At 33.6% G+C, this 18,281-nt stretch overlaps 2 protein-coding genes and 1 long non-coding RNA gene across 3 annotated transcripts; 1 reads left to right on the forward strand and 2 right to left on the reverse strand.

Annotated features, from left to right (window-relative positions):
- Nucleotides 1-373: 373 nt before the first annotated feature.
- LOC146933998 (serine/threonine-protein kinase SRK2A) lies at nt 374-4,128 on the reverse strand. The gene is made up of 9 exons (XM_085705823.1): nt 3,486-4,128; nt 2,397-2,471; nt 2,192-2,293; nt 2,032-2,085; nt 1,846-1,938; nt 1,662-1,754; nt 1,376-1,480; nt 1,183-1,281; nt 374-824 (listed from the first exon to the last, which is right to left on the reverse strand). Exons 1-9 carry the CDS (start codon nt 3,606-3,608, stop codon nt 501-503), a joined length of 1,068 nt encoding a protein of 355 aa, XP_085561949.1. The 5' UTR covers nt 3,609-4,128; the 3' UTR covers nt 374-500.
- Nucleotides 4,129-12,081: 7,953 nt separating this feature from the next.
- Nucleotides 12,082-15,276, forward strand: LOC146933999 (patellin-3-like). The gene is made up of 4 exons (XM_085705825.1): nt 12,082-13,440; nt 13,694-13,818; nt 13,910-14,045; nt 14,801-15,276. Exons 1-4 carry the CDS (start codon nt 12,286-12,288, stop codon nt 15,056-15,058), a joined length of 1,674 nt encoding a protein of 557 aa, XP_085561951.1. The 5' UTR covers nt 12,082-12,285; the 3' UTR covers nt 15,059-15,276.
- Nucleotides 15,277-15,794: 518 nt separating this feature from the next.
- Nucleotides 15,795-17,163, reverse strand: LOC146934000 (uncharacterized). Its single transcript, XR_015007625.1, has 2 exons — nt 16,204-17,163; nt 15,795-16,049 (listed from the first exon to the last, which is right to left on the reverse strand). It is a non-coding gene; the product is annotated as an uncharacterized LOC146934000 (long non-coding RNA).
- Between the last annotated feature and the right edge of the window lie 1,118 nt (nt 17,164-18,281).

An 18,281-nucleotide genomic window follows, 5' to 3' on the forward strand; every position in this document is an offset into this window, starting at 1 on the left:
TGATTTCCTCTCAAAAGTTTGTACAGAATACATTTAAATAAGTAATGATACTCTACCACTTGCTTATTTAACAATAGTATAAATTGAATCAAGTGGTTTCGTATGACTATGCACTTCACATGTCCTGTTTTAGGCCTACTCAACAGTCCACATGCAATGCAAATATATCTCAAGGACTCCTCCCAAGCCGTTGACACTACTTACTCATTCTCTTAATTTTATATTTGGAAGTGAGAGACTATTCTCAAATAAGATACACAGAGCAATCGAAAAGCAGAAAGTCATTATGTGCAGGTTTATGATGAACTTCCCCTTAACTGAACAAAGATACATAGATTTTTAGCTTAACTATATTGACCATAACAGAGACAGGTAATTGAAAAATATTATCATACATGAACGATTTCAGAAGTCTTATAGCAGCTATAAATTATAGTACACATAAATAGGTGCTTTCTAGCATAAAAAATACTAATACTTTATAACAAGAATTACATTGCTTAACTGATTTGAAATTCTCCACTTGCATGAACCTCTTTGACCCTCTTGTCATACTCATCTTCTTCATCCTCCTCTTCCTCAACCTTTTCTTCCACTTCTTCCTCCTCTTCTTCTTCGCCTTCCCAGCCAAAACCTTTGACCGGCCTAGATACCGGAGGAGGTTCTCTTGCCTCTCCCACAATTTTCATTATCTCGTCCACACTTTGAATAGAAAAGCTTGGGTTGCCTCTCTGGTAATACGCAGCTTGGGCTGATTCAGTTAGCTCCCTTGGAAGATTCTTTAAAAACCATGGATGGTTCTTGATTTCCTTGAGAGAAATTCTCTGTAGACAATGACAAGAATAATAAGGTCAGGTAGTTAGCTTGATAGACAATAAATCTGTTATGATTGACTTATTTGAACTTATCTGTTGGCATAAACACTTGTGAGATTGTTTGGAAGAGCGTGTGAAAATAGCTTATGACATGTTCATAAAAAGTTTTTAGCTTCCGCTTAAAAAAAAAAAAACAGTTTTCAGCTTATTTCCATAAGCTCTCCATGATAGCTTATAAAAACAATTTATTTACAAAAACAATTTGACTTTATTTTATCTTTTTGTTATAATAGATTAGAGATGACACCATCAAATTGTAACAAAAGAAAGATAATATAATACAAATTCCACAAACATGATAACATACCCTTAATGGATTTGCAACAAATATACGAGATAGGAGGTGTTTGCAATCTTGAGATATGTGGACATAATCAGGGATTTTGTATTGAACAGCCATTATCCGCTGCCGAAGAGGAAATGAAACGGGGATAAGATGATGGGATAATAACATGAAACAATATGAACATCAGTATTGTAAGGGAGGAAAGATGACATACCTGAATTGTTTTCCTAAAATTTCTAGGGTCATCTTGATCCTCAAAGGGATATGCTCCAACCAGCATGACATAAAGGGTCACTCCGCAGGACCAGACATCAGCCAACTAAAACAGTTATAGAATCATAAATATACTAGTTCAGTAGATGCATTTAAAAGACTTTCCCAGATAGCATGATTAGAGGAATATAGTGATAAAATCAGAGATAACAAACATGTATAGACGCAATCATAGAAAGAAGTAAGGAAGGAACTATGCAGAACCAATTCTGAAAAGGTGTACATACCTTCCCATCATACTCCCTCCTAGAAAGAACCTCCGGTGCTATATAAGCTGGAGTTCCAACAGTTGATTTGGGTCGGGAATGAAGCAAAGATGACTACACGACAAAAAGGAAGCACTTTGAGAGATATAGACAGTAAACGAAATATTGTTAAAACTGTGAAACTCAATGGTAATCGTTCCAGTACCTTGGAATAACCAAAGTCACAAATTTTCAAGCGAGGTGCAGGGCTTCCATCTAAAAGTGTATTTTCCAGCTTCAAATCTCTGTGACATATTTGCTGCAAAAGGAGAGTAAAAGCATCTGTTCACACTGTGTATTTTTGAATCCCCAAGGTCCTATATAATTTTTCAAAAATTGAGCAAGATTTTACCATGGCATGACAGTAATGGACCCCAGATATCAGCTGCTGAAAGAAATATCTAGCCTGAACAATCAAAGTAGAAAATAAATGAGATATGAATACAGTAGCAATGACACTAAAAAATTGTCAAAAAGAGCAGAACATTTGAAGACCATGTCATGTTATTAACCTCATCTTCGCTGAACCGACCAGCATTACAGATCCTCTCAAAGAGTTCCCCTCCAGCTGCATACTCCATTACTATGGCTAAATGAGTAGGGGTCAAAACCACCTGACCAATCAAAACCCCATTGAAGTAACAGTTAACAACTCAGAACAATTAACAGTGTAATCAATACAAACTGATCCAACAGATAAACAAATAAAGTCCTTACCTCCTTGAAGCGAATTATATTCGGGTGCCGAAGTGACCTGTGGTTGATAATCTCTCTAGCCACATTCTCATCAATCTGGAAATGAAGTGGCAGAAAAATAAGAAAAAAAAAAAACTTAAAATCCCAGATGTCAAATTAATAGTTTTTTTTCTTCTTCTTTTCAACAGGTGTGCTACCTCAATCAATTAGCAAAATATTATTTTGTAGCTTTAAGTGAATGTTCATATGATACTGTTTCAAATTTTCTGCTTCACTGCTTTGTTAGCATGTGCAATATAAAGCATAGATAAATGGAACAAGTAGTAGAATCCATGGTGCTATTGGTTATAAATATTGGCAACTTGTTTGAGTAACATAAAGATTGATGTTGAATAAACATATTATGCTTTCAACTAGTTTTTGCTGCAACTGTTATTCCCTCTAGAGTAACTACCTGTAATTTGTAAGATTTGAAAGTATGTTTTTTTTACTATTTACCCCTTTTAAATGTTCGTATTCCTATAAACATTCGTTGAATTAATATAACTGTTACAATATCTATTTCATGAGACCAGTGTGCATAAACAGCAATATTGGAAGTAAATGAAACTTCCTCTCTGGAACATAAATAAACAGTTTAATTTCTTCAAAATCATATAGTTGAACCTGGCTGAGACCTTAAAGATCCAGTTTAATTCATTTCATTTCTCTTCAAGAAAGTGTATAAGTAAGCCAAGCACTGTTTACAAGCAGATTATTCTTTCAGACAGCAACAATTAGCTAAATATGTATTTCATGTGAAAGAATTATCTGAATGTATATTTGATCAGCAACAATTAGCAAATTAATAACTTTTCAAAATCAGGGGGAGCTTCATGCATGAAAGCTATGATTTTTAATTGAATTTTTCTATCCCTGCTCAATTCCTTTGATTTGCACAAATGCATATCTCAACACCAATTTTCCACTTTTCACCAATAAAAATTCCAACTTTACAAGTCCTTCAATGATTACTCCAAATACAAAACATGATAATGATAAATCTAAAAAAAATGATGAACAAAAAACAGACAGAAAAGTAAAAAACTTGAATTGAAAGAGAGAAGAAACCTTTTGGCCACGTTCAATGTATTTCATAGCAACAAGCTCCTTAGTCTCCTTATTCCTGAGAAGCCTAGCCACACCAAAATTGCCAGCACCCAAATCCTTAACAACCTCATACTTATCCATCATCAAATATTCGACTCAATTAACAGTTTTGGATGAAAAAAAGTGCAAACTTGAAACTGAAACTGAAATGGGCATGCAAGTTTGATGAAAAGGGTATTGTAAAAGAGGTATCTTTCACTGAAAAACAGGCTCTTCCTCAGTATATATATAATAATATATTTTGGAAATAATGGAGAGAGAGATTTTATAGGATATTTAATTTATTGTAATGTAAGAGAGATTTAATTTAATTAGGATTTGATTTGTACTAGAGTGAGGAGGAGAAGAAGGAGAGAGCACGTGAGAGTGTTGAGAGAAAACATTAAAAAACAACATGGGATGGTGTTAAGATCCAAAACCAATGACCATGGGGAAGACGAAGACAAAAATTTCAATTAAGTAATTTAACTTAATCAAGTTTGTTTAATCATAATCATCGAGTTAATTAGAATCGGTTCTTTACTTTTTGGGTGGGATTTTTAGATGCAAAAACTGTGAAATGGAATTGGTAATGGTATATAGGAATTGGAATTGGATCTCTAACAGCGGCGTTGTTCAAGGGGTACACCTTTTTCTTCATTCCTCAATCAATCTCAATGTCGTTTTCACAAACAAGCTATCTTCTTCTACTTTTTCTTTTTTTAATTAGTATATATTTTTTTAAATTTAACTGTTTTTTTTTTTTACCTTACTCAGCAACCACTCCTCCACTCTTTATTTTAAGGACAGTACTCACTTATTTTTAGATTTATTTTGAACAACACCGTCAATTATATATTTAAACTTTTTTTTTTAAGAAGAGATCTTTAAATTATTACTCGTCAATTTAGTTTCTAATTTATTAAAATCAACTAAAAATCTCTAGATTATGAAAGAAAAAAATTATTTAGTTCTTAGAGAAAGAGTTTTATCATTCATTAAAGTCTTATCCAACTTGAGGAATTAGTCTCTGCATTCGTATGAAAGATACTTATCTGCACGGATACAAACACGGATAATGGACACGACACGGACACTGACATGCCGGCACAACTAATTAAGTAAATTGTCCCTATAAATATTCAGAATTTCATTTTTAGTCTCTACAAAATAAAATCACACTTTTTAGTCCTATTAAAAAATTTCGTCAGCATTTTTAGTCCCCGTAAAATTTTTCATCAACATTTTTAGTCCTTGTAAAAAATTTACGTCAGCATTTTCGGTCCCTAAAATGTTAAAGGAAAATGTCACAGAGACTAAAAAGTATGATTTTATTTTGTAGGGACTAAAAACAAAATTCTGAATATTTATAGGGACCATTTACTTAATTAACCCTAATTTTTTTGAGGAATTTTTTTTACAATATTCTACACATTTCTGCACAATTTCATTAAAAAAATACAAAATTTAACTTAAACATAGGGACCAAAAGTAGTGATTGAAAATTTTATAGGGACTAAAAGTTGAAGGAAATTTTTAGAGACACTAAAACAAAAAATTGGTATATTTATAGAAACAAAAACATATTTAACCCTTATTATTATTATTCATAGGCAAATGATTGAGTAAACGTGACACTTTACGAAGATATGCTTCATGACATAAGTGTGAAGTCTTCCGCTTCCAATATTGTTTGCAGTTACTAATCTTTATGAGTGAATATATTAGACACACGATGCATGTTCTCTACTTTCAAACGGATTTTCTCTATATATAAGAGGTAGTCATCGAACTCATGATCACTTATTTAAATGGTTCAAATATATTATCGATACCATTTGAACCAATTCTATTTCAATGCAAATTATTGCAAAATTTGTACGCCCCGATTCAAATAAATCTCCATGCATATATATATATATATATATATTACAAAGAAATCTCCATGTACTTTTTTTTACAAGAAATATCCATGTAGTTATTATGTTTAATTAAAACATTATGGGTCATTTTTGTTTTAACAAGGATTTGTTTAACGCGTATAACCAACCTTTTCTTTTGACAACGAAAATTTTCTTAAGAAAATCATTCATTTTCTATATTTGTCTCCACGTAACCTCTCTGTTTCAACAGAATAGAAAAATGAATAATTACACCCTAATTAATACTGAGTTAAATTGAGTGAAAGCACTAGGATCTCCCAAGTGCTGAAACAGGCTAGTACTTGCCTGTTGCACCAACCTAACGTGTGACTGAACTTTTTAGATGAGTTAACTAACTAACTAACGTTACCATTTACTACTAACAAGTACTACGTACTAACCAACGGCATCAACTACAGATAACGATATTAAAAAAGTGTTTGTAATGAATAAAGAAAACAAAAAAAGTGTGTAGGGGTGGCATGTTGAAAAACGCGTTGAGTCGAGGGTATCAATCCGGAAATTATTCCCGTTAACCGTAGCCGACTGGCACCGACACAGGGAGGGAGTAGCACTTAGCACCGTCGCATGACTATGATTGGCAGATGAGTGATGACACTCACTCATTTCCTTAAACATGAATGACCAGCATGGTTCGTAACATTAATTAATCACTACATTGTTTTTATCAATCTACGCGCAATGTTGTCAGACCCTCCACTCCACATGATGATGCATTGCAAATCACTTGCCATTCATGTGCCATTAGTTTTCATCCTACTCATTGCCCAATCATTTCTTTGCATTTATTATCTACTTCTACCCCATACTACATTACACACAGTCTTTTTTTTTATTTCTTCTTACCTCTTCTCTTCCCTTCATTTGATTTTCGGACTCAGCTCATGTGGACCGGAATGAATTTTCTCAATTCAAATTCTTTCAATTGTTACATTTTAACTAGTATTAAATATGAAAGAGAGAAAATTATAGAGAAAAAAAGGAGATTGAGTTTAACAATTGAGATGTAACAATAACAAAAATTGAAAAGATTTTAATTCAAAGAAACTATTTCCGAGATTGGCTTTGATGCAAATCAAGTGAGGGACATAAACTCAATATACATGTCTTTAACTTGTTTCATGCATAGCTATAAATACATCAAGTCATTTTTTTTAAGGAACATCAAGTCCTTTAATTCCCATAAAAAATACACTCCTATATATTTCTTTTATATGAGCAAATATACTCATATACGAGTATGGTCCGGTGCAAGTTGTAATTGGTAATCCCTCATTCTCTTATCTTTAAGGTTGTGTTTTTTTTTCTTTTTTAAGAATTAAGGGATTCAGCGATCTAAAGATACTAGTATATCGATGGTGGAGTCAACAACAATTAGTTTAGAACAATTGTGCAATGTTGGATTATATTGAATTTGATGGACTATTTTGAAGTTGATGACTATTTGTGTTGTCCTGATTTTTTTTTAATAACAAATGTTAGTATGTTAATTGTTATGTTGATTTAAATATAAACATTTAACTTATCAACTCTTTATTACCTTTGATCAAACAAATTGAATCCCACCCCTTTTCTACGATAATTCAATGTTAATGGTATTCACATATGATCTATTACTTGAAGTTTTGATTCTAAGACGACACATTTTCATGGCAATCGAATATCTAGAAAATAAAACATGTAACTTCTTTAGACGAGTTGTTGGCAGGGATCGAGACGAAACAAGCAACGTTCACACCTTGTAAATTCTAAAAAATTAAATTAGTGTTTTTTTTGGTCTAAGAAATTAATTTTGTTTTACAAGTGCATTTTCAGTCTTATTTTAACTATCACTTTAGCACTTTTGTATACTATCTTAAAATAATTATCACTTTAGAATATCCATGCAACATTTTTTTTCACCAATATACTTCTATTTATTGAGTTCAACTCCACTTAATTACACCACTATTCAAAAATGGAATTAATTTTGTATGAGAAAGAAATATTATGAGTTGTTTTACAAAATCGTCCTTAACAAATGGTATGAGAATGATAAATTAAAAAAACTTAAAGAGGGAAGAGTAATAGATAGTTAAGGATATAGTAAGAAAAGTAGCATTGATGATTCGTTGATATTGTAAAGCGGCATATAATTTGGAATAATGTATTTTTCAAAGCGATATATAATTTGGAACGGAGAGAGTACTAATTTTACCATTGAAATCATGTTCAACTAATCATTTCCTTAACAAGCGCGCACAACTCTAAAGAGACAATTAAAATGAGACGGAATGAGTATTTTCAGACGGTACAAAAACTATAATTAGTATGCCTAGATATGATGTGCTATTGGGGGGGGGGGGGGGGGGGGGGAGGTTTCTCCCAAATTTATTGGTCAACTCGAAGCGGAGTGTTGTTAGATGGAGTGAGTTCGAACTATGCGTGGTGTCCGAGAAAATTAGAGATGGAAGATAATTTATTTTGTAGATGTAGTTTTGTTGAGATATTTAGTATTTGATCTTTAGGTGAATCGAAAAGGATTGATTTAACTCGGAAATGTTGTTTCTCTTTTAGACTATTTATCCACCTCTTCTCGGGTTAAAAAGCATCGGAAAGGCACAATGCTTATTTGGAACACAAAAATTTGGGAGATTTGGGGAGCGCATAACAAGGCTATTTTATCTTCAAAGTTTTGGGGGGTGGCTAAGATAGTAGAAGTCATCGAAGTAACCTCTTGACACTAGATTCTCGCTAGGGAAAAATTTGGTCCTTGTTTGTGCTATGAATAGTTTTCTTACCCTCTTCTTTGTTTAACTTCTTGACATAGTGTTCTTGTTTTTGGTGGATCGATTACCCCTAGCACTTCTCCCAAGCAGCTCATGATTAAGTACTCTTTGTACTTCCCTCCTTATCAAATAAATTCTCATGTTAAAAAAAAATCTTATATTTTTGAGAGACGGTCTTGTAGTCATTAAAAGTAAGAGCTCCCGAGTTGGGCTTGTGATGAAACAAACACAAGGCTACATTTGGGCTGATTCTTATTTGACTTCGAGAAATTATTTCACCCTCAGATACCTCACGCACACCTCTGAAAAACCTAAATATGCCCTGATTTTTGGATTCTAGCATTTGAAACGTGTTTTCATGCCATTTTGAAAGTAAAAAAATATATAATTGAACAAAAACCTTTCAAACACACATTGGATTTTAGAGTTCGAACCCTCCTTTTACATGCTTCGAACCTCTCATGTCAAAAACTAATGTGGAAAAATTTTAAAATTGCATTTTGCCACAAAGGGAGGGTTCGAAACATGTAAATATGGTGTTTAGTTTCTAAAATATGGATGTGTAAAAATAACTTATGTTTTGTTCAGATTCTTAAATCCAAATATGTAAAAATCTTAAAAAAAAACAAATAGTCACGGTTCAGCCGTGACTTTTTTTTTTCCAACGCATTTCAATTTTTAAAATCCAAAAAAACCGAGGAGCGTTTTGGGTGTTCCAAGAACGCAAGACATGTATCATGCATGAGTGAAAAAAGAATTTCTCTTTGACTTGGGACCGTATTTTATAGATAGGATGCAACATTCATATTTAGTGGTTTTTTTTGTTAAGTCCACCATGCAAGTTTAGGCAATGAACAATTGCTTTTTTTTCTATACAAAATTGCTCACTCCGACGTGAACTGACTAAAATAACCTCAAAGTGAATTAACTCGCGCGGGATATCCATCTTACGTGAATTAACTCACGCTAAACCCTACGTAAGTTAACTTACTTTAGGTTGCAACTTATGCTTTTATGTGCATTTTGCTTTTATGGCTAGTTGTAACAATGAACACTTTACTTACAATTAACTAATATTGTTGGATATATAATGAAAAATAATTCAAAGATTGCTGAGTTTATACTTAGTCAATCAACTTCCTTCGACAGCCGTCGTACATGTGCCATCTCCAGTCATCTTCAGTCATACTATTTGCCAATGCAGCATCTATGCCACCCTATATAAAATTTTGATTCTCACGAGTATGCATTGCCAGAACATTCACCCTTCATGAAAAGAAGAAAGTTTGACTCATTATGAACAAACAAAAACTAGAGTCCATAGGAGAATATCTAACTTCATATTTTTTCAAAACATAAAGTCGACAGAGAGCTGATTAAATCCTTATCTTTCATCAAAAAACAATATTATATTATCTTTCCAACAATATTAGTTAATTGTAAGTAAAGTGTTCATTGTTACAACCAGCCATAAAAGCAAAAAGCACATAAAAGCACAAGTTGCAACCAACGTGAGTTAACTCATATAGGATCGACGTGAATTAACTTATGCAGGTTGGATATCCAGCGTGAGTTATCTCACGTTGAGATATACCAAACGTGAATTAATTCACATTGGAGTTATTTTGATCAGTTTAGAGCAATTTACTTAGGCAATGAACAATAAATCTACAATTGTTTAATTTAACCACCGATGTTAGGGAAAGTTTAGATAGTTAATTAACAACAAATTTGTATCAAACAATTTACTTGATATTTCTAACCTTACTATGAATTTTTTTTTGTTAAGTATCCCGGTGATTAGATATTCACATCATAGTTCTAAAAAAAAAAAATCCACATCATAAAATATGAATACGTTGAGAATCTGGGTGTAAACACTTCCCCAATTCATATTATATGCAATATTTTTACCAATTGAACTATGTTCATGGACAATTATATTTCATATGTAATTAACAATAAAAATTCAAGTTGCTTCATGATACAAAAGGAAGAATTTCGAAACAGAACATTTTATTATTTTAGGCAAAAAACGGAACATATAACTAGAATATAAAACTTTATTTCCTTCAAAAAAAACTATAATATAGAAATTTATTTGCATTTTTTTAGAATATAAATCTATTTTAAAATGTGGGCATAACAATAGTATTATAACGGTCGGATGAAGGGGAAAAGTTATTATGCATAAGTCATTTCCTTATGCACCCTGCATAAACACTTCACAACCATCAGATTTGATCGCACTCTCACAATCTGATCGCTCCGTCGCTCCATCACTCTCCGACTCTGCAACCACCGGAATGATCTCTCTCAATCTAATCACTCTTCTTCCATCTCTCCGATCTCTCTCACTCACTCACTGATTCCGATTTTTGAATTCTCTCTCTTCCTCCGCGGCTTCCACTCCCTCCGCCGTCGCCGGAAAACTTCCACTGATCTCGTTCCAATTCCGAATGATCTCGATTCATCTACATTTCTTCTAATTCCGTTGCCGAATTCATCACCGTCGTTGATCCGTAAGCGTTGCAGAGAGTAATCGATTTTAAGAAATGGCTGGTGGTGCTGCAGGAGGTTTTGTTACTCGAGCATTCGATTCTATGCTCAAGGAATGTTCCGGCAAGAAGAATTCGAAATTTGTAGTGTGTTGTGATTCTGATGATTGTTTGCTGGAAAAGTGTTTGATGGATTTGTAGTGAAAGCTCAAAAAATGAATTGCTGGAAAATATTGTTCATGTTGTTCTTGCTGGAAACCATTCCCACAGCAAAATGGTTTTGGAGTACAACTCACAGAAACCATTTCCACAGCAAAATGGTTTTGGAGTACAACTCACAGAAACCATTTCTTTCCTCCTCCTCCAATTGTGTCAGTCCAAAACTGAATGATGGCAATGACTCTAGGTCCTTAGTTTTTTTCACCTGCTGGAAACCATTAAGTAAATCTAATGGTTTTGGAGTACAACTCACAGAAACCATTTCCACAGCAAAATGGTTTTGGCATAATTTTATACAAAACATACTATAATAAGGACATTTGTGACTGTCATTGAACCAAATCAACACTCTGAAATCATCATTGAACTAAAATTATGATGATGAACGACGATGTTGAAGATAAGATTGAAGATTCGGGTGGTGATGATGATGAACGACGGTGATGGAAGTTTGTTTTCGATGGTGTTGATGATAAGATTGAGATTCCGGTGGTTATGAGTTGTTTCTCGTTTGGTTCATTTTGTTTTGTTTTGTTTGTTTCCGCATTTGGTTTTCTTTGGGGGTGTAGGAAGCAGTTATGTTGGGCTACCGGTTAATGGGCTGGACTTATGCAGGGTGCATAAGGATTCCTTATGCATGATAACCACACCCGGACCCCAGAAGAAGTAGAACAACAGCTAGGAAGCCAGACATTCAGAAATGACAACCAAGCACAAGCAAAGCCAGGCGCAACACATCCTTACTTTTCATTTCCAGTTTCATATCAACTTTTTACGCTACTCCTTTCCCTCTTTTTTATTAGGAAAATCTAAGAAAAAAGAATGAAGTGATAAATTTAATAAGTTAGTGTTGCAGTCCGAGATAGAGAGAAAATGGAGTACGGAATAAGTGTAAAAAATCCAAAGTATGCTTACAGCCAACACTCATATTTAGACACTTCACTTTTTTCATATTTACCGGATACTATGAGCTATAAGAAAGAAGAGGATTAGGAAAAAGTTGAAAAGAGAGCTAAGTTGGAAATAGAAGTTAACTAAAGCAGGCAGGCCCATGAAAATAGAACCTTTTGGAATGATTGAAAGGAATGGCCGGCAATACCGCCGATAATTTGCCCAGTTATATTCATTCATCATCATTCTAATTCTAATCACTCTCTTTCCCACGTTTGTTTTGCAACTACTAACATTGCATTGCAGACCCTGGCTCCACCTTCCTACTACTTCCAACCTGGTTGGCACAACATACTCACTCTTCTTTCTTTTCTTTTCATATAAAAACTGCATTACTCCTTTCCCCTTAAACCCATCACCTCTATTACAATTCCTTTTCTCTTCACATTATTCCTCTTCCAACATGTCCCACGATGACTCTCCAAACCAAACAACACCACATGTTGTTGAGGAAGTTGTTGTTACTCATGTAAATGTTCCCCAACCTGAAAAAACAGCTACGATTCCCTTAGAGTCAGAGCAACAAGATTCACACCCTGATGAACCTGAGAAGAAAACCAACATCACTCTTGAGACTCATCTCTCCAAATCTAATACCGAAGAAGAAACTTTCAACAAAGAACAAACCACCAAACCTTCTGATATTCCAAACAATGAAAACAAGTCACTCCAAGAGCTTAAAATTCTCATTCAACAAGCACTCAATAACCATGCCTTCTCTGCTCCACCAATAAAACAAGAAAAACAACCCACCACCACCACGGTAGCTACTGCACCTGAAAAAGAACAACAACTTTCTGATGCCAACCCACCAGAAGAACCTGCACAAGAAAACAAGGACGATAAAGTTGCAACGAAGAAAGACGAAGAAAAGGAAGAAGGAGATAAGAAGGAAGAGGAAGTGAAGGAAAATGTAGTATCTTCTGTGGAGGATGATGGAGCAAAAACTGTGGAGGCTATTGAAGAAAGCGTTGTTGCGGTTTCTGCCTCTGTTCCTGCAAAGCAAGAACCTGTTGCAGAGAAAGTTGAAACTTCATTGCCATTACCACCTGAGGAAGTATCCATTTATGGGATACCACTCCTTGTAGACGAAAGAAGTGACGTAATTCTGTTGAAATTTCTACGTGCAAGAGATTTTAAGGTGAAAGAGGCTTTCACAATGATTAAGAACACGATTCTCTGGAGAAAAGAATTTGGAATAGAGGAGTTAATGGATGAGAAATTAGGTGATGAATTGGAGAAAGTGGTTTACATGCATGGATTTGATAAGGAAGGTCACCCTGTGTGTTATAACATATATGGTGAATTTCAGAACAAGGAATTGTACAAGAAAACTTTTTCTGATGAGGAGAAGAGACAAAATTTCCTTAAATGGAGAATTCAGTTCCTTGAGAAGAGTATTAGGAACTTGGATTTTAACCATGGTGGTGTATGCACTATTGTTCATGTCAATGATCTTAAGGATTCTCCTGGACCTGGTAAATGGGAACTTAGACAAGCTACCAAACAAGCCCTTCAATTGTTTCAGGACAATTACCCCGAATTTGTGGCCAAACAGGTAATTTGATTGTCTTCTTATAACATTATTGGTGTGTTTTGATGTTATATTTTGCATGATACTTAATATATATATGTCCAATGTGAATAACCAACGTATATTCTTTTAGCAAATCCTTAATATTTCAAAAAATTGCACTTGATGTCATGTCACATTATAGTCTGCAATTACATACAATTTTTTTATATGGATGATATGTTCAAATATATCTTATTCTAAATATATTTTTTTTAACACTCTCTGTTTTTTTTAGGTGTTCATCAATGTGCCATGGTGGTACTTGGCAGTGAATAGGATGATAAGCCCTTTTCTTACCCAGAGAACCAAAAGCAAGTTTGTCTTTGCTGGGCCTTCCAAGTCAACTGAGACCCTTTTGAGGTGAAAACATATAAGGGTTAAAAATTTGCTTTTTGGTTTATTTTGTGTTTGAATTGTGAATAATTTGATTTTTGGTCTCTTGTAATTTCAGCTACATAGCTCCAGAGCAACTCCCTGTGAAGTACGGTGGATTGAGTAAAGATGGTGAATTTGGAAATTCAGATTCTGCTACTGAGATCACAATAAGGCCAGCATCAAAACATACTGTAGAATTTCCTGTTACTGAGGTTGGTTTTTCTTTGTTTTTGAGCATCCAAAGAATGCAACATAGGATTAAGAATCTTTCACAGGATTCCTCTTTTGTCAATATTATCTGATTTGTTGTTTCCTTTGATTTTATATTCTATTCCACAAATTGTGCAGGCTTGAAGAAAATTCACTAACAAATAGAAAAATATATAGTAGTTTAGAAATAAATAAACATAGAAAAGTAAAATAAACATAGAAAGCAGCTTCTTTTGTTAGCTTTGCAGTGTTGGACTGTGGACCACTTTAATGCTTGTAAAAATTAGAGTGTTGAAAGTTAAAGTTAATTTAAATTTTACTTTGCATTAATGATTGCTATGAGAAATTTTTGTTGAATCAAAGAGCATTCTACATATATAAAGGGTTTATGAAACATGAAAACGACTTTAAACAAAAGGAAAAAGGCAACATGTTCAAGAGTTGAAAAGAAGTCCCAAATAAAAAAAAAAAAAGTCAATAACAACCTATATATCTCTTTCACAGTCTGGATAACCAACCACCTAATGATGTTGATGTTTTGATTTCTTTATAGGATTACATATCTAAGCTCTACAATTTATTATTGTTATTATTAGTAATAATATAAGAAGCATGTTATAGTAATTTAATCTAATCCTAGACTAGTGTAAAATGTTAGAATTAGTTAGTGATGGCTAACAAAAGAAACTTTTTGTGTTATGTTAATTCATTTGCCTTGATATAAGGTTTGATATTTTTTTATTTGGAAATTATGCAGAAATGTATACTATCTTGGGAGGTGAGAGTGATAGGGTGGGAAGTAAGGTATGGTGCAGAATTTGTACCAAGCAATGAAGGAAGCTATACTGTGATTGTCCAAAAGGCAAGAAAAGTGGCTTCATCAGAAGAAGCAGTGCTTTGCAACAGTTTCAAAATTAGTGAACCTGGTAAAGTTGTTCTTACCATTGACAACACAAGTTCTAGGAAGAAAAAGCTCTTGTACCGCTTGAAGACCAAATCTTCACTCTCTGACTGAGAAAAATCATCATGTTTGCACAAGTGGAAATGTACAACGTGCAAGACCGAAATTGTTTTGTTTGATTATGTTCTTGTGTCCACTTTTACCACCAAATGATCTTCAAATTGAACTTTCCTGCTGTTCATATCAATAGAGTTTTTTATATCTTATAATTTGATGATTATCATGTTATGTATTCTTGTTACTCCATTATTTATTAATTTGTTATTTTTGAAGATTAAGGTCCATTTTTCATATAGTAGGAATACATAGACATTTAGAGGGTCCCAAACATATTCAATGTCCAGCATTAGTGCCGATACTTTAACTTTTTATGCACCGAATTTTATCATAAAAAGTCCACTGATTGCTCCAACCTATCTAGATTTTTTCTTTTTTCTGTTTGAATATGCTTTACATGCCTGTTTTTATTCCTTTTTTCAAACAAACTTTGGATACTTTCAAGGCATGAAGTGCTGGACGAGGACGATGACCATCATTTAGAATTAGACCAGCCAAGCATTCAACTTATATAAATGTTTTTGTTTCTTCGTTTTAGGTAAAGGCTTGAAACAAACACCTTTGTACTTTTTCATCATTGATCAAGATTCACAAATCAAGAATAACTTCATTGTTAAAGCACTTGTTAAGAAGTCTAAAGAAGCAACTTTATCTTAAAAATGATGATTTTTTTTTTTTGAATCAGCAAAATTTTATTAAAAACCCGATCTCCGAACAGAGACCGGTGTCACGGAAAGTACAAACTAAAGGCGCCGTATATAGGCGGAACACCCGAAAACAAACACCAACAAAGACTTCCTTGCGATCAACACCCATAAGGACAAACCCACCAAAATAAACATCACCCCATAAAACTGAATCCTATGCTTACCGACCACTGAAAAAACGACATCCATAACATTCGTCGCCACTTCTCACCTCAAAAGAACACCCTTGAACAAGAGGAGCCAATCCTCAGCACCAACACTGAGCCACATCCGAGGAACTCCTTAAAAATGAGGAATTAACACATTAAAATTTTAAAATAGAGATTTTTCTATATTAAACTTCAAAATTAATTTTTCTTTTAGGTTCTTAACAATACCCTGTCATGATACCTGTCAAGGTAGGTTATTTTAAATTGTGGTTAATGAAGAAAATACCTGTCATGATAATAATTAGGTGTGATTAACTTGTCTTGCCTTTAAATATATCAGAGCTAAACACTTCGAATCCAACATAAAATTTTCCCTGCCAATTTCAATTCCGAAAAGAAAATAACAGAGATGCTCTGTTTACAACCACACTTTGATTTATATTACTTGAATGATTCACAAATTACATTATGAACTCACATTTATAGGAGAAGAAAAACTAGAAGGCTACATGCAAGAATACAAGAATCAAAATAGCTACATGCACTGGTCATGGTGTTTTTCATGCAAGAAGCCATGCGCATTTCACGCAATTATCCAAGTCACACATAATTATCTTAACTTGGATGAGTGCAAGAGATGCACATGACATTTTACATGGAAAACACTATGATCGATGCATATGTAATAATTTGGTTCTTATCTTCTATAAGCTTTTTAATATTGCATCTCTTATAAATAGGAGTTCACAATATACTTTGTGAACCATTCAAGTAATAGAAATCATATATAGTGCGAATCTCCTTTTAAGAGAACATCTCTGTTGTTTTCTTTCCAGAAAGAAGATGTAAAATAAGTTCAAACTAATCTAACAAGAAGTTGTTCTTCCATATTCTACTTAGGAAAGAAAGACACTTTAAAGAACACTCACACTTTGATTTATATCACTTGAATGATTCATAAAGAACATTATGAAATCCTATTTATAGGAGATGCAAAACTAAAAGGCGAATACAAGTGTCAAAATATCTACATCACTAATTTAAGTGTTATTCATGCAACGAACCAAGTGCTTCTCATGCAAGAAGGTTAAGTGTCGTCTCATGTAATATGACAAGTGTATCACATGCAAGATAACTATGAGTGACATGGGTTAGTGCATGATAAACACTTGGCTTTTTTGCATGAAAGCCACTACAAGTAGTGCATGTAGTTTTTTTGACACTTGTCTTCTTGCAAGTAAGCATTTTAGTTGGGGAATTAGTCACTTTAGTCCCTGAATGGGAGATGATTCGTCACTTTAGTCCCTGAATGAAGAGAAATTGCAAAACAGTCCCTGCATGGTCAATTTCAGGGACTAAAGTGACTAACTGAGTCTACATTCAGGGACTAAATTGACTAACGAAGTTTGCATTCAGGGACTAAATTGACTAACAAAGTCTACATTCAGGGACTATTTTGCAATTTATCTGCATTTAGGGACTAAAGTGACGAATCTCTTCCGATTCAGGGACTAAAGTGACTAATTCCCCCATTTTAGTTCATAATATACTTTGTGAATGGGAAATTAGTCACTTTAGTCCCTGAATATGGAAGGAGTCGTCACTTTAGTCCCTAAATACAGATAAATTGCAAAATAATCCCCGAATGTAAATTCTGTTAGTCAATTTAGCCCATGAATGCAGACTCCGTTAGTCAATTTAGTCCCTGAATGTAGACTCTGTTAGTCACTTTAGTCCCTGAAATTGACCAACAGAGTCTACATTCAGGACTGTTTTGCAATTTCTCTGCATTCAGGGACTAAAGTGACTACTCATTTCCTATTCAGGGACTAAAGTGACTAATTCCCCCTTTGTGAATCATTCAAGTAATAAAATCAGCGTGAGTGTTATTTACATAGAATGTCTTTGTTGTTTCGTTTCCTGAAAGAAGATATGGAAGAAGTTTAGACTATGTATTATTCTATTGTTTGAATCTAACAAAGAAGTTGTCCAACCAATTTTTATCCAAGAAAGAAAATAAAAAAGACATCCTAAAAGAAAAACTCACACTTATTTCTATTACTAATGATTCACAAAGAATTTTATGAACTCCTAATTATAGGAAATAAAAATTAAAAGGCTTACATGCAAGAATACAAGTTTCAAAAGAACTAGATGTGCTAATCCAAGTGTTATTCATGCAACAAATCAAGTGCTTCTCATGCAAGAAAGTTAAATATTATGTCATGCAATAAGACAAATGTATAACATGCAAAATAATTATGTGTGAGTTGGACTTGAATAACTCTTTGGGTTTGGTCATTTATTTGGTCATGAATCATTAGATAGTTCAAAATCAAGAAAGAAAACAAAATTATGTTCAAT

This window comes from Medicago sativa, chromosome 4 (assembly GCF_051527215.1).
Source record: "Medicago sativa cultivar Bolivia chromosome 4, Bolivia_mono, whole genome shotgun sequence".
Taxonomy (NCBI): domain Eukaryota; kingdom Viridiplantae; phylum Streptophyta; class Magnoliopsida; order Fabales; family Fabaceae; genus Medicago; species Medicago sativa.

Bases quoted from the DNA above. Each gene is read 5' to 3' on its own strand.
- LOC146933998 (XM_085705823.1), bottom strand. From the start codon at position 3,608: ATGATGGATAAGTATGAGGTTGTTAAGGATTTGGGTGCTGGCAATTTT. The intron at 1,481-1,661 runs GTATGTACACCT...TAACTGTTTTAG, and splicing joins GGAGGGAGTATGATGGGAAG to TTGGCTGATGTCTGGTCCTG. The intron at 825-1,182 runs GTATGTTATCAT...CATTGTCTACAG, and splicing joins TTGTTGCAAATCCATTAAGG to AGAATTTCTCTCAAGGAAAT.
- LOC146933999 (XM_085705825.1), top strand. From the start codon at position 12,286: ATGTCCCACGATGACTCTCCAAACCAAACAACACCACATGTTGTTGAG. The intron at 13,819-13,909 runs GTGAAAACATAT...TTGTAATTTCAG, and splicing joins TCAACTGAGACCCTTTTGAG to CTACATAGCTCCAGAGCAAC. The intron at 14,046-14,800 runs GTTGGTTTTTCT...GAAATTATGCAG, and splicing joins TAGAATTTCCTGTTACTGAG to AAATGTATACTATCTTGGGA.